Source organism: Tupaia chinensis, unplaced genomic scaffold (genome assembly GCF_000334495.1).
Source record: "Tupaia chinensis unplaced genomic scaffold, TupChi_1.0 Scaffold000146_1, whole genome shotgun sequence".
NCBI lineage: Eukaryota > Metazoa > Chordata > Mammalia > Scandentia > Tupaiidae > Tupaia > Tupaia belangeri.
In genome coordinates, this window is record NW_006159616.1 from 15,534,933 (window position 1) to 15,558,477 (window position 23,545).

Consider the following 23,545-nt stretch of genomic DNA (forward strand, 5'->3'; position numbering starts at 1 on the left):
CCTCGTCCCCGGTGGTGTCACTGGGAGGAATTTCATAAATGACAAACAGGGAGGAGTACAAGCAACCCAGGAAGGACACGAGGCTGGAGAAGTACATCACCCCGTTGGCGCTGCCCACGGCCGAGGTCAGGGGCCCCAGAACTAGGGAGACCAGAATCTGGGCCAGGAAGTACTGGCAGCTCAGCAGGGAGATGTCCACACCCATGCCTCGCCGGGTGCCGTCTGCGCTGGACCCTGCGAACTGATCCAGAAGAAGAAATGTGTCAGGGGGACCTGCCGACCAGCCCTAATGGGCCTGAGTGACCATGACCAAGCCCGTGTTTCCTACACCCCCAAGAGACCTGCCAGCCCACGCACAGCATGGTGCCTTCACATTTTCCAGGGCCGGCGTGCACAGGGAGTTCCGCCAAGTTTAATAATGTTTGTGTTCGGAGAGATGATGACAACGATAGGAATCCATGACTAATAGGGGTGGAGGGCTGACATCTCAGGGCCCAGGCTGCAAGAGCGCTTGGTCCCTGCCCCTTGCCCTCCCCAGAGGACTCTGTCCCACTGGAGGGTCACTGCAGTCTGCTCTGCCCACTCTTCACCTGCTAGTGCGAGGCCCACCACCTCTGAGCTACCCCGCCACATGCACAGCTCCTGGCCCACGGCCATTTCTGGGGGTGCTCACGGCCTCCAGCTTGGCTGCACCTTCAACTCCCTCCCCACACACTGCATCACGCAGGGAATCATGGTGAGAGTGTGGTCTCTCAGGAGTGTGTGTGGGGAAGGGGTGACGTGGGTCCCATCACTGCTCCCCAGCTGGGAGCGCCCTCACCCAACAGCTGCTGATGCGCGTCACTTGGGGACCAGCGTTGCCTTGCCTGTATCCAGACACAAGCAGGGTCTCGGGGATGCTGGAGAAGGTGGTGTCCAGCCTGCTGCTGTGTTTGAGGGCACTGCAAGGAGGCCACACACAGGGGCGAGGGGTGCAGGCCTCTGACACACAGCTAGCCCTGAGCTTCCAGCCCCAGAGGCCGAGAGAAGTCTAGGAGACTCTGGTCACAGAGGACTAAGCCTTTTGAACAGCTCTGACTGTGTCTGGACCAAGTGGCCCTCAGCGCTCAGTGTCTCCTCCCATGGGGCCCAAACCCAGCACATCTAGGCCAACAGGTGGCGTGGTAGTTAAGGTGCTGGATCTCACATGGCTGACTCAACAGTTCCAGTCCCAGACCAGGGGCTTGAAAAACACACCAGGCATGCGTGCACGTGTGCCCAAATCCCGAGAGGAGAAAGAAGAGATTGTGGCCTGGCCATCCCCCTCAGGGGTCCTCACTTTCCCTCTTTCTCTGTCTCTGACAAGTGGACGCCTAAGACAAAACTAAAAAATAAACTGGCACCTCCATTTACCCCAGTGAGGGGAACTGGAGCTTCAGGGTGACGGGCAGCCACCCCTGAGGTACAGTCCTCATAGCCACTGCTTGTCTCATGTGACTGGCCAAGTTGAAGGGAGGGGTCTCAGCTGCCTCCCTGGAGCAGAAGCACTGGGAGTTCAGGCCACTTTCATGGCTCCTAAGCTCTGTACTGGGGCCAGCCTGGCTAAGCTAGGAGACTGCACCCCCCTCCACACACATGGAGGCTGGGCCTGGGGAAGGTGACTGAGCAACAAAATTAAAGGGGGTGTTCAGGGATTGTGGGGGGTTTTTTTAGAGATTTTTGCTATCGGGTGCATGTGCTTGCTGGAGAGACAGAGACACAGACAGCGAGAAACCAACCCCCAGTGGGGATAGCCACATTGCAATCCCTTCTCCATTCTCCTCTTGGGATTTTGGGCACACACGCACACATGCCCAGCATGCATTTTTAAGCTACCAGGTCCGGGACTTGAATCATAGTCAACTATCTGCGAGTCCAGCAATGTAACCATTACGCCATCTGCTGGTCCCTGTGGTAATATTTTAATGCAGTACTTTTCTATTTCAGATCTATTGCAAAAAAATCACTGGGGGCGGGGGGTGGAGGTGACGTGGTGGTTAAGGGCACTAGACTCCACATGGCGACTGCAGTTCAAGTCCCAGACCTGGTGGCTTGCTTTCTCGCTCTCTCTCGCTCTCTCTCTCTCTCTCTCTCTGTTCCTCTCTGGTCAAATTTAAATAACTAAGTAAAATAAAAATAAAGTTAAATAATTCTTTTTCAAAAAAATCTCTGAAGGACTATTATGCAGCCATAAAGGGAGTGGAGTTGGCACATACGACACCAAGCATGGCCTTGAAAATCGTAATATTAGGCTGCGTCAAAGAAGGCAGACGCAGGCCGCAGAGTGCATGGTTCCACTTACACAAAGTACCCAGAGTCTGCAGAGCCTTGGCTAAACTAGTGTTGCCTAGGCCCAGGGAGGTGGGAGGTCACGGGGTCATAGCTGAGGGGTTCCTTGTTAGGGTGAGACATGTTCTAAAATTGATCGCAGTCCTTTGGCTCCCCAAATCTGTGCCTAACGCAGAAACCATTGCTATAAAGTTGTACACTTTATGTGGGTAATTGTACGGTATTACATGGTGAGTTCTATCCCATTCCACGTGGGACAAAATACCCAAAAGGACTTGTAAAGGCAGGATTAGTATTCCTTATTTTCCCTTTTGTCTCATATCCCAATAAGGTTTGGTAGGGCACTGTAACTGATCCTGTCTCTATTCAAATGTTCAATATTTTGTTTGGCATGAATTCTGACTTTTAAAAATACTGTTAGGGCCAGCTGGTGGCACGGTGATGAAGGCAGCTGCATCCCACGTGGCCGACTGCACAGGTCAAGTTGTGAACCTGGCAGCTTGAAAGACACCTGGCACAGATGTGCATACATGTGTGCGTGCCCAAAATCCCAAGAGGAGAGTGTACGAGAAGGGACTGTGGTGTGGCCATCCCCATGCTTTTCCACTTCTCTCCCTGCTGCAGTCCCTCCCCCAGCCCTGCTACCTTCACACGTGTTCTCTGGCAAATTTAAAAAAAAAAATGCTGTATTAACATACTCTCCATCTTGCCAACATGGCTATGCCTCTCTCGCCTCCTAAGCTTGGCCCTGAATTGTTCTGCCCATGTTAATAGAGAACCCAGAAGCCTAACAGAGGGCAGGACCCCGCTGGCCACCCCAAGGTGATACACATTGGGGAGTACCCTGGGGGTGTCCACTAAAGAAGCTGGGGAGGAGGGGGCAGCAGGGTGGCTTCCTGGGCAAGCGACTCGGGCAGATTCACAGGGGTGCGGGTGGCATGTTCGGAGGGCCCTTGTGAGTTACTGCTCTGTTTCACTGTCTTAATATCCTCCCTTACAAACATGGACCCCCCCTTTCCATTTTGCACCAGTGGATTATGTGGCCAATCCTGGGGGACAGTTCTCAGGTGAGGCGGTGTTTCTAAGAACCAGACCTCCTCACAGACCCGCAGCAAGAAAAGCAGAAGCACTCACCTTCTTACTCTGGTAGTAATCGCAGAGGAGCGAGTAGGGCAGCGTGCACAGGGTGGAGAATAAAACCCCATAGGTTATGCAGAGGGACAAGACCACGTAGAGGTTCCTGGACAGGGTGGCGAGCCCCGTCCCCAGGCCAAAGGCGAGATAGGCGATGAAGTAGAGGGTGCGGATGCTGAGGACTTCTTCCAGCTTCTCCAGGACAGCTGCAGACCAGACAGGGGGAGTGGCCCATGGCCTCTGGGACTCAGCTTCCTGGTTGCAGAGGGGCTGACCCTGAAGCTAGCGGTGCTCAGACTTGACAGGTCACCCCAGACCAGGGGAGCCCAGCGACTCCCACTGGCTCCAGTGGATGCCCAGGGCAGGACCTGGGGTGTCCACCAGCCCTAGCCAGATACCCGGGGGGCTTTTCTGTAGGCTGAAACATCAGAAAGGCTCAGGGATCTGGGGTTTTGAGTTAAACCCCTTCTGTTTTTGCATGGATTATCACCCTCTCCTATAACGGGGCCGACAGCCTGCCCCCAAGCCAGACATTGGATTTATGACACCGCGAGGTCTCCGGAGATGGCATGACAACATAAGTGGCAATAACATGTCACAGATAATGCAGGACTGCTCCCACGAACTAAGGCCTCCCAGCTACAGGGGAACAGCACCTCAGCTGCCAACCCATGGACTTGCAAGTAAAATCCAGCAAATTCTTCCTTAATACAGCCTCTCAACCCTCTCCTCCAACCCCAAAGCAATAATCTTTCACTACAGGGTGCGAATGCGGTCAGAGGGAACATAAAACAGCCAGCTATAGCTCAGGCTGAGTCCGGCCCACAGCCTGGTCTTACAGAGCCTGGAGTTAAGAATTTTGTATTTTTCATTTAAATGGTTATTTTTTTAAAAAAAAAAGATAATTTCATGACATGCAAAGTCTATGAAATTCGAATTTCAGTGAAAATAAAATTGTATAGGTAGATAGGGCCAGTAGGTGGCATGGTGAATGGGTGCTGGACTCCCACATGTCCGACCATGGTTTGAGTCCCAGACCTGGCAGCTTGAAAAGAATCACACTGGATACATGTGTGTGCATAACCAAGATCCCAGGAGAATAGAGGGGACGGGATTGTGGCATGGCATCCCTGGGGGGCGATTTCTCACTTTCCCTCTCACTGTCTCCAGCGAGTACATGCACTCTATGACAAAAACCTAAAATAAAAGAATGTACTGGCACATGGCCAGCCACTCGGTTACATGTCACCTGACTGCTTTCGACCACAAAGGTACCCGCAAGTGACTGTAACAGAGACCGTGTGGCCCATGAAGCTGAAAAACCTGTGTGTCCTCTTATAGAGAAAGTATGAGACCCCAGCCGTAAAATCTCCCCACTCCACAATGCCCACTAGGTCCCCACTGTGGTGTGTTCTCGGCCCAGCATCCCCGTGTGAGCTCAGCATTGCTTCTGTGTCCCGAGGGTCAGCAGATACAAAGCCTCAGGGTCATCGGGGACCTGCCTCTGCACACCCCAGATGCGCCATGTCCCTCCCACCTCTCCATGCTCACCTCTATCCTCCTCCTCCCTCCAGACCAATAACTCTCTGAAGCAATGTGGAAGGGACATGGGGACTGGCGGACTGCACACTCACCCGGGGGTGGCCTCATGGCTTGTCCTTGGGTCCCTGATTTTTCGTTGTTGTGGTCCCCTAGCTTGGTGAGGTCTAGACACGTACCTGTGGGCTGCCAGGTCTTTGGAGGCCCGATGTCTGCAGAGTGGGTCTCTGCACCCCCGGTGCCTCCTGGGCCCCGCCCAGCCACGCACACATAGCGGGGCAGCCAGCAGGCCCTCAGCAGCTGCCTGGCCACTGCGGCAGGACAGTGGGGCTCCCTACACTGGGATTTGTCTGCGGTTGTAGAGACACAACCTCCCCTCATTTCACGTACTCGGAAGGCAACCCACGGCCATAATGGAAGGGCCCTGGGCGCGGGCGCCAGGCAGCAGGTACCTGAGTAGAGGGCAGCGCTGAAGGCATAGATGCACATGCCCCAGCAGCCCATGGTGACGCCACTGCTGTACTTCTGATACTCTTCTGACATGTGCGGCGCTTTGGGGTCGCCCTGGAATACCACCTCGCCCATGAAGTCCGTGTAGAAGAGCAGCATCCCCTCGAACGACAGCCACCCTGGAAGGCAGGAAGCGGGTCTGAGGCTGGATGCAAAGCCCGCAGCTCTGCCCAGCATGCTCTTATCGAACGTAAAAGTTAACAGGGATTTTTTACAGACTGAGAAATTAAGGGGTCAGACCGGGCCTCCTTGTGTGTCACAGGAGTAATACACAAAGCTTTGCAAGGCTGACCCACCTACATTAGAAAGGCTCTGGATTCACATCCAGAGACCTCCGTGAGTCCTCCAGGCACATGAGCCCAGGATCCTGTTCTGGCTGCAGCTAGATTGTGGCCTCCTGGATTGTGGCCTCCAGCCCTTGGTGGGAGTGCTGTCTCTCTGTCTCTTTCTGCTACTCATGGAAGACATAAACAAACTTAAAACATATATATATATATATATAAAGGGGCCAGCAGGTGGCATGGTAGTTGAGGTGCTGGGCTCCGACATGGCTGACCACAATTTCAATCCTGGTTTCTCACTTTCCCTGTATCTCTCTCTCTTTCTCTCTCTATCTGGTGAGCACATGTGCCCTTTGGCAAATTAAAAAATAATAATAAATAAAAGTAAATAAATTTTAAAAATTAAATATTATCTATAGCTTCACCATCCAGAGACAAATTCTAGTAAAATTGGTCAGTGTCCTTTCAATCTTTTATTTCATGTTATTTAAAAAAAAAAATTTAGCAATTTTTACTATAGAACACATGCACTTGCCAGAGAGACAGAGAGCGAGAAATCATCTCCCGGAGAGATGGCCATGCCACAATCCCCTCTCCTCCATTATTCTCTCAGGACTTTGGGTACACATGCACATGTACCTGGCATGAGTTTCAAGCCACTGAGTCCGGGAACCGTGGTCAATCAACCATGTGAGAGTCCAGCACTCCAACCATCACACCACCTGTTGGCCCCCCAATCTTTTATTTTAAATAAGCATATATTTTGGTAAGCATAAGGCAGAATGATGTTGGTGATACTTCAGCTAGGGGGTGGAGTGGGGACAAATGCTGAGATAAATCCAACTGGCTTTATTGCTATTTAAACTGTAGCATGGGGGAACCAGCAGTTAGCATAATGGCTATGTCGCTGGACTCCCACGTAGTCGATCGTGGTTTGCGTCCCGGACCCGGTGACTTAAACTCACGCCGGGCACGTGTGTGTGCGTGCCCGAGATCCCGAGAGGAGAATGGAGGAGAAGGGATTGCGGCGTGGCCATCCCCCCCTGGGGGGTGATTTCTCTCTTTCTATCTCTCTGTCTCTCTCTCTCTGTCTGTCTGGTGAGCGCACGCTCCCTATAGAAAAAACCTCTCCAAAAAAAAAAAAATGTAGCATGGGGCCAGAAGGTGGCATAGTGGTTAAGGACACTGGACTTCCACATGGCCGACCATGGTTCGAGTCCTGGACCTGGTGGCTTGCTTTCTCACTTTCTCTGTCTCTCTCTCTCACTCTATCCCTCTCCGGTCAAATTAAAATAAATAAATAAAATAATTTAAAAAAAAAAAAAAAAACTGTAGCTCTCCATTCCTCATACCACGTCAGTTGCTTCTTTGGCGGAGGAAAGTGGAATTTATGGGTCCTCCTGAACCACAATAAATTATCACGTTCAACTTGCTGTGTCATCAGTTATTAGACTCCTTTTCTGGTTTTGTTTTAGATTTTTGTCATAGGGTGTATGCACTCGCCAGAGGAGAAAGAGAGGAAAAGGAAGAAACCATGGCCATGCCTTTATCCCTTCTCCTCTCATCTTCTCTAGGCATTTTGGCATGCAAACACACATGTCCAGTGTGACTTTCAAGCTGCCAGGTCTGGGATTCAAACCATGGTGGGCCACATGGGCGTCCAGTGCCTTAACCACTATGCCATCTGCTGGCCCCAAACAGATTGGCTCTAAAGGCCAGAAAATACTTTACAGTGTGGATAGGATATTCAACCCGCTCCCTCATCCCCATTTTTGGCTATTGGAAACCATGCTGAGAGAAACACCTTGCATATATATCCTTGATATCACCTCTGATATGGTTCGCATGGAATACCAAGTCAGATCTTGGGATAAAGTTCATGAACAGTTTAAGGTTCTTGCCTTTCACCTTCTAGAAGGTCATGCTGAGGTCATACACCCCATAATGTATGAAAGGCCTGGATTATCTCAAATTCTTAATCATCCTCAGATAATCAACAGCTCAGCAGCAGAGCTGTTGACACCCAGGGGAATGAAATACAAGATAGGGCTTTTCAACAGTCATTTGAAGAGCGAGCTGGTGACTCTCAGAACAAGTGCACGAGACACCCCTGCAGGTGCACGTCTGTGTCTAGGCTCCCAGATGAGCAAGGCAGAGGGCGGTGCAGACCTTCACTCAGCTCTGGCAGGTCTGAAGAGCGTTTGGTCATGAGGATCTAGCTCTGAGGACGCCCAGATGTCTGACCCAGGAAGTGGGGTGCCTCTCAAAGGCAGCGCCTGGTTTCCTTTGAGGCTGCCAGAAGCAGGCATCCTGGAGGAGAGCCCTGCAGGGCAGCGATATCCCCAGTTCCGTCTTGGTGTCCTTGTGGGAGGCTAGTGAGTGGGAAGTGAGTCTCTGGGACCCAGGGAAACCGAGGGGCGAGGGCCTGAGGACAGGGCACCTATGCCATCACGCAGCACAGCCCAGCCCTGAACGAGACGCGCTCACCCAGGAAGTGGTTGACGCAGAGGTTGCGCAGCGCCTTGGGCATGTTGCAGATGGTGGCGCAGAGACGCCGCGCCGACAGCGGCTGCTCCGCCTGCTCCCCGGAGCCGGTCAGCTCGCTCTCGTACTTCACGCCGTTGAGCAAGATGTTGGCCACCTGGGAAGGAAGCCGCAGCCTCAGCCGAGCCCTCGGCCCTCCTCACGCGGCCCATGTGATCGGGCGGGCTGAGACAGGGAATGCGCTTTCAGACACACGAGACACGGAGGCTGGGGAGGGCTGTCTTGTCAGGCAGGGTTACCAAGACACCACCCGGCAAGAGAACGACGTCAGGTCGTCTCCTCTGAGGCCCGCCCAGGGCACCAAGAACAGAATCCATTCTGGTGTGCCCAGAGCTAGCCAGAGGTTTCCAGGTCCAAACCACGGAGAGTTAATACCTTGCAAAACAAAAATGTTAAATAAAAGGATGTAAGTTCAAACACACTCATTATAATGTCTTCTGCATATAAAGAAGGTTCTGGAAGACTTATTCCAAGGTGATTGAGGGATCCTATTCAAAATTCTCCCTGCACAAGTGGAATCCCCATCACAGAGGGCAGGGTGGCCAAGTCAGCACCTGCCCCCCCGGCCTGGGCTCCCGGTGCACCCAAGGCCTCCCGGTGCACCCAAGGCCTCCGGCATTGGCAGCAGAATGGAAACTGAAGCCAGTGGGGGTTGGGTTGCGCTGGGGGCTCGGGAACAACACCCCCAGGCACATATGCTTGCTGACGGTCTGTGGACTTCCGGAACGAGAAGTGTTCATTCCATGGAGCCCTGCCTGGGTTTGGGGCACAGACTCCAGCCAGGTGAACTGATGCTTTGGCATTTAGGTGTTTCCAAAGTAAAGAGGAGATGCCACCTGGCTCCCCTGGGAGTGTCTGTGGTGTTGCCAGCACCTGGATTCCAGGCGGATATTCTAGAGGCTCCAAGCCAGTGACGCCCCCCCCGAGCCTGTCCCCACGCCTGCTGGAGGGAGACCACTAAAATCACACCCCGTCCCTGCTCCAGCCTGCGTGTGCTTACATTTAACTTGTGATTCGTACTTTCCTCAAAGAACAGATGCATAAACTACACTCTACAGAATAGAAATAGAAAAAAATTAAAATGAGATTTTCATCCATATTTAAAGAGTTATATCTAGAAATCAATTTGAATTTTTTGAAACATGAAAGTATATCAAAAGTTTGTGGAAAAAATAGAATTAAAGTGTGAGTTTATTTTGCTGACGAAAATGTTTTAAATCCATACGTAGTTTTTTCATAATACACATTTCTACAAACTTTTCCAAAGATCCCTGGTAGGACAGAATAATCCAATATTGACAAAAGCCCAGACTGGGCCAGCAGGTAGTGTGGTGGCAAAGAGCCCGACTCCCCCAAGGCCGACCGTGGTTTGGGTGCCAGACCTGGTGGTTTGAAACTCCCACTGGACATAGGTGCATGCTTGCCCGAAATCCCAGGAGAAGAATGGAGAGAGGGATTGGCATGGCCAACCCCCCGGGTGTTGCAGCTTCAGGTTTTACACTCTCCTCACTGTCTCTTCTCTACCTCTCTCTGGTGAGCGCACACACCTTATGGCAAAAACCTTAAAAAAACATAAAGGGCGCAGATGAACTACTCTGACATCGTTAAGAAAGAGGCTAGCGATGCCCAATTGCTTTCCTTTGACAATAACAGGCTTTTCTGATACTTAGGACGACTTTCAGCTCTGCAACTCTTTCCAGACACCAGCGCAGCAGCTGGCCTCAACCCTGCCCATGGGAGCCTCAGTGCACTTCCCTGCGAGGGCGGGTGCGTGCTTCGCGCGTCCTTCTATGAGATGCGACCATTGTCCCACTTAAGCGACGACACATCAGCATGAAGACTGAGAAAGCACCAGAGAAAAGCAAACGAGCCCCATATGTGCTTAAGAATTTAACGATGAGCAGAAAACGAACAGCTCCCGCAAAGTATGTCTCTGGTTAACCTCCAGCTAAAGCCGGGAAGTCTTGCGGGCACAGAGAAGGGACACTGGACTCACTGGGGGGAAGGACGGGGCCCCTCACCGATCACGCGTTCATCCCTGTCTTGTGTGGACTAGATTTGGGTCTGCTTCATGGATAGACAGCCCACATATGTCTGTGACTTGAGCAAAGTGTCTCGCTGGGCCGTGCTTGCAGCCCACCTGGCCTTCAGACCTGCCTCTCCTGAGGGACCCTTGCAGGGCAGGTCCAGTTTCGTGGAGCTTGTGCTCAAGAAATTCCAATTCTCACCAAATCCATGTCTCCTCCTATTGCTCCCCTGAGGTAGGTCGGAGACAAAACTGTCATATCCACTGTGTTCTCTATGCAAAACTGCATTCTGACTTTCCTGACGACCTGAAAGTTTAAATGGCTATGTCGCTGCATTCCCACTCGACCACTGTTCGAGTCCTGGACCTGGTGGCTTAAACTCATGCCGGGCGCGTGTGCGTGCGTGTCCAAGATCTCAAGAAGAGAATGGAGGAGAAGGGATTGCAGTGCGGCCATCCCCCCTGGGGCGTGATTTCTCACTTTCTGTTTCTCTGTCTCTGTCTGTCTGGAGAGCGCATGCGCCCTATAGCAAAAACCTCTCCCCCAAAAAAACAAAAAGTCGCCTACTCCAGACCAAGTATGCCGAAAGCTGGTAAAATCCTGCATGTCAGCTGGTGGCCTTGCAGTCAATCCAACTTATGCTAAGTAACAACTCAAAGGGCCCTCTGGAGGCTCTTGGCCTCTGCCCTTGAGAATCCAGTGCTTCCCCAGCCTCTAAGTCAGCTCATGTCAGCCTCCAGGAGGGTGGTCCCAGACACAGCTGCAACAAAACCTTGGCGACACTGGCCCCGGGTTCTCAGCCAACAAGGGCTGTGGCCTGGGCCATGAGGGAAAAGGTACTAGGAGCAAAGGAAATGCACACAGAGGGACAGTCCCAGCCTGAATCACCTCGGGGCATGCACAGCTGTCTGAAAGGACTGTCCCTCTGGTTTGTAGCCAGGTTCAGCCTCCTGACTGCCACTGCACAGACCCTGAACTCACTAGGCCCAGGACGGATTCACTGACACGCAAGGGACGAAGTGCAGGTTTCTGGGTCCCTCATGGCCCTCTGTGACAGGCCAGGAACTTCCCGGGTCGACCCTCCTTCATCGTCTGACAACCTCATGCCGTCCCTCGGTTCCCTCCTCGTCGCTCGTACTTACCTGCTGGCTGAAGGTCACGTTCCTTCTCCTGCTAGTTTCCGGCCCACTTCCTCCAGCCGCATCTGGGATAGCCAAGGTCTGGGGTCTCTTCAGAATCCCAGAGCACCGTGGTTTGGATGTGTCCAGGGAGCCCACCCTTAAAATGTCTCCATCGGAGCCGGACGTCAGGGCACCCTCCCTCCTCCCCAGAGGCCCGTGGTCCTGGCGGTAGAAGCCGTCGGGGGCCCGGGGAAAGCTGACACTGATGGCCTGTCTCGGGACGCTGCTGGGGATGGCCAGGTAGTTGTCCTGGCCGCCCGTGAAGCAGTCGATGAGGACGCTGTCTATGTTGGAGGTGCCAAATGACGACGCAAACTCGTTAATGCCCGTCAAGGAGTTGTCCCGGCTGATGAAACTGCCATACTTGGGCGTGAGGGGGCTGAGCGGGGAGATGGGGCTGGAGAAGCTCGCGTACAGGTTGGCGGCCGCTTGTGGGGGGAGCGGGTCACCAGCACCTTCCTCCAGCAGGACGGGCGGGGAGGGAGGCAACGGGAGGCTGGGGCTCTTCATGGGTGTCCTCTTCTCTCCCAGGGGCCGCAGGGGCCTCTCAGGGATGCTGACCAGGGTCAGGACGGTGGTGACGCTCAGGGTGACAGCAGTGAAGATGTAAATGACGCGGAGCTGTCCCCCCAGGGCTCTCCCAAAGCTGGTTTTATCCCAGTGGATTCCCCCGACCACATATCCAAACCCTCCTCCGAGACCTGGGGAGAAAAATAGGGGCTACAGGCAGGTAAAGAAACACTCAGGAAAGGGGGGAGGAAGAACATCATGGCATATCGTGTCCGTAATTCGTACAGTCACTACGTGTCAATGAAAGGAACCAAATAATAGTAATTCAAAAAGAAAAGACGGTGGGCAGGGGGTGTCAGCAAGTGGTGTGCTGGTTAAGGCAGTTGGACTCCCACATGGCTGACCATGGTTCGAATCCTGGACCTTGCAGCTTGCTTTCTCACTTCCCTCTCTCCCTGTCTCCCTCTGGTCAACTTTTTAAAAGTAAAATAAATAATGACAATGAACAAAATTAAATAAAATAATTTAGAGTCTGTGTGAGAAAACGTATGTTGTGGTTTTATTAACACCCTACTGGAAATGATTGGCAGGGACAGTGAGTTAAACATTGAAAGGTAACATTCCAAAATGCAGGCTTTCAGTGGTATCCCCATTCTATTGCCACTTTATTATGGGGCACATTCTTGTGCTTTCAAAATCATTTTTCTGACCACAGGCGGTAGACAGTTTTTTGGTGTTTTTTTTTTTACCTTTGGCTATCCCTTGTCAAAGTTTCTGGTGGAGAACTGGATTAGAACCCTTCAAGTGAATGGTGCTGGCCCCTTGAGACACGGATTTAGCAGGAGGAGCATGCAGGGATGAAGGGGCCCCAGAATTGAATGAGGTGCTGACACCCAGTCTTTTCTCGGGTTCTCCTCCACCAGGCCTCCATAGAGAGATGGATCAACTCACAGACTGAGAACACCCATTCAACTCGCAGGCTGAAATCTCCAGATAAGAAGTTAGGAAGAAACAAATAACCCATCAGATGGCCAGAAATCACTGCAGAGGTACAAGAAATATGAGAAGCCAAGAAAATACTTCTCTCACAAAGGAAAAGAATAGTTTCTCTTCATCCACAGATAGTACAATGGAAATCACGGAAATGTCTGATAAAGAATTTAGAATACTCATAGTGACAAAGTTAACAGAGATGCAAGAGGAGAGAGACAATAAAATCCAGACGAGGCAGGAAAAAAGAGACAATGAGTTCCAGGAGGTGAGGAAGCTTTTTGCAAGATCTGAAAGAGGAAATACACACCATAAAAAAGAATCAAATGGAACTCTTAGAGGTGAAGATTGTAATACAGGAAATCAAAACCTCCCTTGAAAGTATTAAAATCAAACTAGGTCACACAGAAGACCAAATCTCAGACATAGAAGACAGAATCGCTGGACTAGAAAAATCCATCACAAAGACTGAGAAAATAGCCCCCCAAAATGAGAATAACATATGAGAAATACTAGATACCATTAAACATCCGAGCATCAGGATAATCAGTATCCCAGACGGTGAAGAAACTAATAAGGGCATTGATAATCTATTCCATGAAATCCTGGAAGAAAACTTTCCAAACCTAGAGAGGCATTCAAAGATCCAGACCCAAGAAATACAAAGGACCCCACATAGAATCAACCCAAGAAGATCTTCTCCAAGGCCAGATTCTCATATCCAGATTGACCAAAACCATAAAGACAAGATACTATAGGGCACGTGCGCTGGCCAGAAAGAGAGACAGAAAGCGAGAAATCACCCCTGGGGTATGGCCACGCCACAATCCCTTCTCATCCATTCTCCTCTCTGGATCTTGGGCACACACACACACGCACCTGGTGTGAGTTTAAGTCACTGGGTTCGGGACTTGAACTGCAGTTGGCTACATAGGAGTTCGGTAATATAGCCATTACGCTAACTGCTGGTCCCCATAAAGTCAAGATACTAAGACTGGCAAGAGAGAAATGTCAAGTTACCTACAAATGATATCCCATCAGACTAACAGCAGACCTCTCATCAGAAACAATGCAAGCAAGAAGGAAAGAATGGGAAAATATATTCAAAGGGTTAAGTAAAAAACAATTTCAACAAGATTATCCTTCCTATGGAAAGAAAAGACAAGAACATTCTCGATAAACAAAACCTAAAAAAATTTACCAACACCAGACCAGCTCTCTAAGAAGTTCTGAAGCTCCCTTTAGTTTTCCTGCTATACCAGGAAAACTAAAGTCAGACACACAGAAATAAGAGTTCAAAAACAATTAAGAAAATGGCCAACCTAATGATAGGGACAAGTCCGACATTGAATGTTATCTTCCCAAATTTAAACGGAAAGATTGGACCACAACAGAAGATAAAGTACATCAGACTGAACTGGTGAAATAGAATTGTATGACTTTTTCTTTTATTTATTTACTTTTTTTTTTTTTGAGAGGTTTTTCACTATAGGGCACGTGCGCTCACCAGACAGACAGAGAGAGACATAGAGACAGAAAGCGAGAAATCACCCCCCAGGGGGGATGGCCACGCCGCAAACCCTTCTCCTCCATTCTCCTCTCGGGATCTTGGGCACACACGCACATGCGCCTGGCGTGGGTTTTAAGCCACCGGGTCCGGGCCATGAACCGCGGTCGACTACGTGGGAGTCCAGCGACATAGCCATTACGCTAACTGCTGGTTTCCCGAATTGTATGACTTCTGGCTAGAACATTACTGATTTTCTTCTATGCTTTGTTTTCCAGATTTAAGGATTTTTGTCTTTTCTTGAGCTGTCGATAGGTTCATGCACCTACTATTTGAACAGAATCCTAACCTGTTTCCTGGCTTTAAGCCTTAAGCAAAGTTCTCGTAACATTTTTTAATTTAATTCATTAAAGCTAAAACTGCCTTTCTTGAAATTAAAAAATATATTTAAAAATACCCATTTAATGACCCCAGTAAGGTATATAACCTCAGCTAGGTGCTACTTTATAATATATTCATTCTATTCACAGAATTTCATGACACAAGTCAGGCATGTATTTACAGATATGTATATGCCAACTGAACTTGCTATTGAAAGTAGATTAATTAAGATATTCTGCGAATCAATAAAGTGTGTGTGGGGGGGAAAGGAATGGAAAGCAACTGTAGATACCAGAGACAGTGTAAGAGGAGGGTGGGAAATGGCAGAGGGTGAGAAATAGGGGAATACACACACACACACACACACACACACACACACATATATATATACACATACACACACACACATATATATACAAACACACACACATATATATGTTTTAAGAGGAAAAAGAAAGATGGACCTATTTATTTTTTATTTTTAAAGAATTAGTTTTTGTTTAACTTTATTTATTATTTTAATTTGACCAGAAAGGGGGAGAGAGAGAGAGAGAAAGGGAAAGTGAAAAAGCAAGCCACCATGTCTGGGACTCAAACCATAGTCAGCCATGTGGGAGTCCAGAGTCCTTGACCACCATGCCACCTGCTGGCCCCTAGACAGGCTCATTTCTTAGGATAGTAAAGCAGCAAAACCTAATCCAAGGCCCCAAATGGAGAACCTGTCTCATCTCAACCCCCACGGATAAGAAAATGGATTCCCAGAGCGGGCTCCTCTCCTGACCTCTGGGCCACCTGCCAGGTTTTGCTGGTGCTGCCCTGGGGCTTTCCCACCTGTGGACACCTTGTTCTGATACCTTACCTCAAGGGAGGCTGAGGTGGGTGTTTACACCTGCTCATGTCCCCTCCAAGTCCCCTCTGGCTTCAGTGCCACACAAACACACAAGACTTCCTCTCCAACACATACCCCCACAAGACACACAGGCCAGCAGGCGTTCACCCTCTTGTGCCCACCCACAACCACAGTTAGGAAAGCCATTCTCGGGTCCCTGAGGAAGGGTCTTTCCTCCCCATCCCCCGTGGGCAGCTCTTTGGATCTTTGAGCCACTGAAACAGCAGGGACACCAGGATTCAGTCATCTCTTTGTACCTGGACACTGCTGCCTCCTCATTCTGTGGCTCTGGGGCCCTGGCCAACGCCCAGCTGGTTCACCACGCCCAACTGGGAGTGCAGCCACGGGAGCCCCAGCACTGCGGACAGACTCACCCTCCAGAGTGCTGTTCCCTCCAGACCACCTGAACTTCCCGCGCCCCCCTTCACTGCTGTGCCATGGACCCGGTTTATTTTATTTTATTTCTCATTTTATTCTATTATTTTATTTTTTGAGTCCGGATGTATTTTGAGCCAGTCAACTGGGAGGAAGGCAAGTTCTCTCCATTTCCTCCTGCCAGCGAAGAGAAACCTGCGTTTAACCAGCAGGGAATTTTGGGTTTGAGGGAGAGCTAGCCAATGAGGGTTCCCCTCTTAAAAAAATAACTCCCAGGAAAAGTCTGGGCAGCAGACCCATTCTGCTGAGCCTTCCACGTGACTATGGAGTGACATAGCCAGATCTGCTTAGTTCATGGTTTTGCCAGAGGACTTCCTTCATTCATCCCAGACAAGCCCCTAAATTTCATAGCCATGTTCATTTTATTTGTTTACTTATTTAAAAGTATTTTATTCTGCACAGCAAAAGACACAGTAATTAGTGTGAATTCACAACCCTCAGAATGGAAGAACGTTTTTATAAAATATCCCTCAGATAAGGGACTAATAACCAGAATACACAGGGAACACAAGCAGTTTACCACCCCCCCCAAAAAAGTATAACCCAATTAAAAGATGGGAAAGTGAGCTGAACAAAAAATCTCTTTAAGGAAGACATACGAACACCCAAAAAGCATGTGAAGAAATGTTCAACATCTCTCATCATAAGGGAGATACAGATTAAAACCACAATGAGATACCACATAACCCCTGTTAGAATGGCGAAAATTAAAAATACAAATAGTAAGATGAGCAGTTAGCGTAATGGCTATGTCGCTGAACTCCCATGTAGTCGACTGCAGTTCGAGTCCCAGACCTGGTGGCTTAAACTCACGCAGTGTGTGTGTGCGTGCGTGCCCAAGATCCTGAGAGGAGAATGGAGGGGAAGGGATTGTGACATGGCCATCCCCCGTGGGGGGGTGATTTCTCGCTTTCTATCTCTCTGTCTCTTTCTTTCTGGTGAGCACATGTGTCCTATAGCAAAAAAACTCTCAAAAAAAAAAATACAAAAAGTGATAAGTGTTGGTGAGGTTGTGGTGAAAGGGGAACTCTCCTACACTGTTGATGGGAATGTAAACTGGTCCAGCCACTGTGCAGAACAATATGGAGGTTCCTCAAATATCTACAAATAGAACTACTATTCGATCCAGCAATCCCACTCCTGGGTATCTACCCACAGGACAGGAGAACGCTCAGTTGGAAAAGAGCTGGCACATCAATGTTTACTGCAGCATTATTCACGATCGCTAAGACATGGAACCAACCCAAATGTCCATGAACAGATGAATAGATGGAAAAAGTGTGGTACGTATATTCCGTGGAATACTATTCAGCCATAAAAACAACAAGACTCTGGCATTTGATAGGAAGTGGTTGAATATGGAAGCTCAATTGAGTGAAGCAAGCCAGGATATGAAAGAAAGACATTGTATGTATCCACTTAATATAAACCGACTATCTGCACTTTATGGTAGAGATTGAAATATGGGAGGGCGTAAAAGCCGTGAGAATAGTTATGGACGCTGAAGACTGTGGAATGGTGGTGGGGGAGAAGGGATGAATAGCGAGAGAACAAATAGAGAGGCATGACATTTAGTGGACAGAAAGGGTTTATTACCTGCTCATGAGAATGTGTTCTCAACTGCACTGGTCTGAGAAGTATTACGTTTCAGGTAAATTCTCTTTATAAGCCAAATGATTGAATGTTTAGGAAAAATAATGAGAATAAATAATAATAAATTAATAATCTGAAAAAAAGATGATGATTTGATGATGATGATGTGATAGAACATCTTTATCTTGACTGATATGCACGGTAATTGTGCAGGAAAAGATATATGAGATTAAATGTAATATAAAACTTTTAAAAATATTTTAAAGATACAGGGTCTCACTATGTGGTCTAGGCCAGTCTCAAAGTCGCAATCCTCCTGCCTCAGCCTCCCATACAGCTGGAACAGCAGGTGCACGCCGCTGCCCCCAGCGTCCATGTTCATCATAAAAGCCTCGGTCCCATTTCTTCTTTGTCTGTCTTTCTAGACTCTGGAGTCTTTTTTTGTCCCCCTTCAGTATTTTCATATTCTTGACTCCCCATTTTCATGATCTTAATTCTCCTCTGCCCCTCTTGAAGACACAATTCATGTTTCGCGTTACATCTCAATTCTGAAATCTAACTAGATAGATTTCAGATGAACTGTACAAAATACTTTTTCTTTTCTTTCTTTTTTCTTTTTTTGTCATGGGGGTGTACTCACTAGAGAGAGATAGAGAAAGGCAGAGAGAAGAAAGCAAGAAATCGCCCCCCAAGGAGGCTGGCCAGGCCACAATCCCTTCTCCTCCATTCTCCTGTCAGGATTTTGGGCACGCATGCACATGCGCCTGGTGTGGTTTTCAAGCCAGCTAGTCCAAGGACTCAAACCACAGTCAGCACTGTGGGAATGTGGCACTTTAGCCACCACACCACCTACTAACCCCATAAAAAAGGGAAAGAATTAAATGATCAAAGTGAAGCATCCTCACAGGTAAAAAGCAATACATAAAAGCATAAGGTAAAAAACGAAGTCCCCCTTCCTACCCTCCAGACTCCAGCACTGGCTCATGGGGCCCTTTCAGAGGTTCCCTTGGCCTACATCAACACATACATGGAAACAGACAAGTAACATTTTCTAGAAGACGTGGCTGAGGTTTGGAGAGGCCAGGCAGACAGTGTGCCTAACATCCATAACTAACAGGAGGAAGAGCCCCAAACTCATCCAGGCTTTCGGATCCCAGAGCCTGTGCCTCGAACCACTCGGCAATTCAGCTTCCTCATTAAGGGCCTGCACGTGGTCCTGTGAAGTCTTTCCCTGACTTCTTGCTTTCTTTCTTTGAGAGAGATTTTTGCTCTAGGGTGCATGTGCTCGCTGGAGAGAGAAAGACAGACAGAGAGACAGAAGACAAAAAATCACCCCCCTGGGGAATGGCCATGCTTCAATCCATTCTCCATTCTCTCCTCGGGATTTTGGGCATGCACTCACATGCACCCCGTGTGAGTTTCAAGGCGTTAGCTCTGGGATTCAAACTGTGGTCAACCATGTGAGAGAGTCCAACACCTTAACCACTATGCCACCTGCTGGCCCCTTGCCACGACTTTTAAACCTCCTTTAGATCGCTATTTTGAATGGAATTTTTTCTTCCATTTTGTTTTGGAATGAGGTAAGTGTTTCATATGGGAAAGTTTGTCTGTCTTTCTAGACTCTGGAGTCTTTTTTTGTCCCCCTTCAGTATTTTCATATTCTTGACTCCCCATTTTCATGATCTTAATTCTCCTCTGCCCCTCTTGAAGACACAATTCATGTTTCGCGTTACATCTCAATTCTGAAATCTAACTAGATAGATTTCAGATGAACTGTACAAAATACTTTTTCTTTTCTTTCTTTTTTCTTTTTTTGTCATGGGGGTGTACTCACTAGAGAGAGATAGAGAAAGGCAGAGAGAAGAAAGCAAGAAATCGCCCCCCAAGGAGGCTGGCCAGGCCACAATCCCTTCTCCTCCATTCTCCTGTCAGGATTTTGGGCACGCATGCACATGCGCCTGGTGTGGTTTTCAAGCCAGCTAGTCCAAGGACTCAAACCACAGTCAGCACTGTGGGAATGTGGCACTTTAGCCACCACACCACCTACTAACCCCATAAAAAAGGGAAAGAATTAAATGATCAAAGTGAAGCATCCTCACAGGTAAAAAGCAATACATAAAAGCATAAGGTAAAAAACGAAGTCCCCCTTCCTACCCTCCAGACTCCAGCACTGGCTCATGGGGCCCTTTCAGAGGTTCCCTTGGCCTACATCAACACATACATGGAAACAGACAAGTAACATTTTCTAGAAGACGTGGCTGAGGTTTGGAGAGGCCAGGCAGACAGTGTGCCTAACATCCATAACTAACAGGAGGAAGAGCCCCAAACTCATCCAGGCTTTCGGATCCCAGAGCCTGTGCCTCGAACCACTCGGCAATTCAGCTTCCTCATTAAGGGCCTGCACGTGGTCCTGTGAAGTCTTTCCCTGACTTCTTGCTTTCTTTCTTTGAGAGAGATTTTTGCTCTAGGGTGCATGTGCTCGCTGGAGAGAGAAAGACAGACAGAGAGACAGAAGACAAAAAATCACCCCCCTGGGGAATGGCCATGCTTCAATCCATTCTCCATTCTCTCCTCGGGATTTTGGGCATGCACTCACATGCACCCCGTGTGAGTTTCAAGGCGTTAGCTCTGGGATTCAAACTGTGGTCAACCATGTGAGAGAGTCCAACACCTTAACCACTATGCCACCTGCTGGCCCCTTGCCACGACTTTTAAACCTCCTTTAGATCGCTATTTTGAATGGAATTTTTTCTTCCATTTTGTTTTGGAATGAGGTAAGTGTTTCATATGGGAAAGTTAGAGGTGCGGACTTTTTATATCCTACTTTGATAGCCAAGCATCATTCTGAATTCTTGCACTGTTATGCTTTTGTTTCTGCTATAGGGTGTGTTTGCATGCTGGAGACAGAAAGAGATAAGGAAGGTAAGAAACCGCCCCCCAGGGAGATGGCCACACTGCAGCCCTGTCTCCCCCATGCTTCTGCAGGGATTTTGGGCACGCATACAAATGCATCCAGTGTGCTGTTCTAGCTGCCGGGTCTGGGACGCTGACTTGGCCGCCAAGTGGGAATCTAGCCACCTTCACCTTCACGCCGCAGCTGACTCTTACACTGTTCTGCAGTTAATTCCCTTGATGTTGTCACATGTTTCCATACATGTTGTCCACATTCCCTGTCTAATGGCAATGGCCGAGTGGATGAGTGGTCTTCTCTCTGGCCTTGTTCCTGACTGATGGGACCTTTCAGATGTCTTGCCATGAAGCGTGACACAGGGTCGTATGCACAGGTGTCTACAGACCTCCCCGTGTGAGTGTGTGTACACAGTCGCATCATTAGCAGGTTCTGCATTTGTCCACTCAACTATGCACTACAGTCTGCGTGTAGTCCCAAACCACGAATACTGTGACTCGAGGTCACCAAAGACACGCACGGAGCAGCACTGAACGGCTTGACTTTCAGGGCCCCGTGGAGGTGGAAGAAGGCATAAGTGAGTTCTTTAGTGACACTTTTTTTGTGTGCTTCTTGTTGGTGTTTTTGCAGTTTAAAGGCCCAAGCAGAGTGTGAAGCGCTGTTTGACGATCCTAAGTGTGAGAAGGTCATGAAGGCCTTACACAGCAGGTGCGCGGATTGGACGAGCTTCATTCAGGCAGGAACCACCACACTCTCGGCCACGGGTTCAGAGTTAGCAATATCTATTAATGGGGTGTCTTTTTAAAAAGGTTTTTGAGAGGCTTTTCCTATAGGGTGTGTGTGTGCTCACCAGAAAGACACAGAGAGACAGAAAGCGAGAAATCACCCCTGAGGAAGGATGGCCACACCACAATCCCTTCTCCTCTGTTCTCCTCTCGGGATCTTGGGCATGTATGCACATGTGCCCAGCGTGAGTTTAAGCCACCGAGTCTGGGACTCGAAGCATGGTCGACTACATGGGAGTCCAGTGACACAGCCATTATGCCATCTACTGGTCCCCATAAACAGGGCATCTTTAAACACAAGCACATAAAACTACTTATCTTGGGCCAGCAGGTAGTGTGGAGGTTAAGGATCCTGCATGGCCGGCTGAGTCCCAGACCCAGCAGCCTGAAAATCGCACCAGTCAACCACATATGCCCTATGCCAAAACCTGAAAATAAATAAGTAAATAAAAGCAAAAACAAACAAACAAAAAAACAAAACCACAACCAAAAACGAGCTTATCTGTTGCTCGGTTAATGAGATGTTAGCAGAAGTTCATGGGAACCTAGCCCTGTATTTGCCCTTGGAGTGGTGAGTCAGTATTAGCCAGTCCAGTGTTCAGGGTGACTCTGTAGGACAAAACTACCATGAAGAATGAGAACCAACTCTATATAAATACTTACGAAGGGGTCTCCAAAATCTTTGTGGAAAATGCATATCATGAAAAAACTGCACGGCTTTTGATCTTTTTTGCACCAAAAATCCTTATATTTTAATTCCGTTACCTACAAACTTTTTTTTTTTTTTTTTTGGAGAGATTTTCACTGTAGGGCGTGTGCGCTCGCCAGACAGACAGAGAGAGACAGAGACAGAAAGCGAGAAATCACCCCCCAGGGGGGATGGTCACGCCACAATCCCTTCTCCTCCATTCTCCTCTTGGGATCTTGGGCACGCACGCACACACGCCTGGCGTGAGTTTTAAGCCACCGGGTCCGGGACACGAACCGCGGTCGACTACGTGGGAGTCCAGCGACATAGCTATTACGCTAACTGCTGGTTCCCCGTTACCTACAAACTTTTTGAAACCCCATATAAATTTCTTTTTTTTCTTTTTTTTTTTCTTTTTTGTTTTTTTAAGAGGAGCCCCATGTATATTTCTTTTTTTTTTTTTTTTTGGAGAGATTTTCGCTGTAGGGCGTGTGCGCTCGCCAGACAGACAGAGAGAGACAGAGAGACAGAAAGCGAGAAATCACCCCCTGGGGGGATGGCCATGCCACAATCCCTTCTCTTCCATTCTCCTCTTGGGATCTTGAGCACACACGCACACATGCCCAACGTGAGTTTTAAGCCACCAGGTCCGGGACTCGAACCGTGGTTGACTACATGGGAGTCCAGCGACATAGCCATTATGCTAACTGCTAGTCCCGATACATTTTTACACACACATACATCTTAACAATATATGTTATTGCTGATATACACCATTTGAGAGATGTATTTTCAATCACATCAATGTGTATCCATATAGTTGAATTGTATCAACTTATTTTCACAATGAGGGACTGAGGAGGGGTTTCCCAGAGACCTGCCTCTGAAACGCACAGTTCTGCAGGCCTTGCCTTGGCCCTGCTGAGAGGAGACTCACCGGCCAGGAGAGCGTGGATGTTCAGGCCTCTGTCCTGGTCTGCAGGACTGCACACGTCCATCATGTAGGCGTGGCTGGGGTTATCGGCCGAGTCGGCGCTGAAGTCCATCAGCACGACCCCGCACACGGTCAGGAGGATACCCCACTTGTGGTTGCTGGTTGTGTCAGCCAGGGCGATGCCGATGTCCCTGCCATTTAGCAAGAGCGACAGGCCCAGCAACGCCCCTGGAAACAGAAACAGAGTCACTCGGAGAAAATGGAGACCAGCTGTCCCCCATAGTTTACTACTTACATCTAGAATCTTTTTTATAAAATCAGACTTCATGCAGAGCCCATCGGAAAGCCACCTGCAGACTCACCAGAGGTTTTCTATTTGGATCAGAGTTTTTATTTCACAAG

General features: G+C 49.0%; 1 protein-coding gene across 1 annotated transcript in view; it reads right to left on the reverse strand.

Annotated features, from left to right (window-relative positions):
• Nucleotide 1: 1 nt before the first annotated feature.
• Nucleotides 2-23,545, reverse strand: part of SLC45A1 (solute carrier family 45 member 1) — a gene marked incomplete at its 3' end in the record, with an annotated part of 32,125 nt that continues 8,581 nt past the window's right edge. The window contains exons 4-9 of the mRNA XM_006145450.2: nt 23,147-23,371; nt 11,485-12,224; nt 8,259-8,412; nt 5,433-5,609; nt 3,442-3,647; nt 2-241 (exon numbers count right to left, since the gene is read on the reverse strand). Of these exons, the coding sequence (XP_006145512.1) occupies nt 2-241; nt 3,442-3,647; nt 5,433-5,609; nt 8,259-8,412; nt 11,485-12,224; nt 23,147-23,371 (1,742 nt within the window). The remainder of the gene's footprint in view (nt 242-3,441; nt 3,648-5,432; nt 5,610-8,258; nt 8,413-11,484; nt 12,225-23,146; nt 23,372-23,545) is intronic.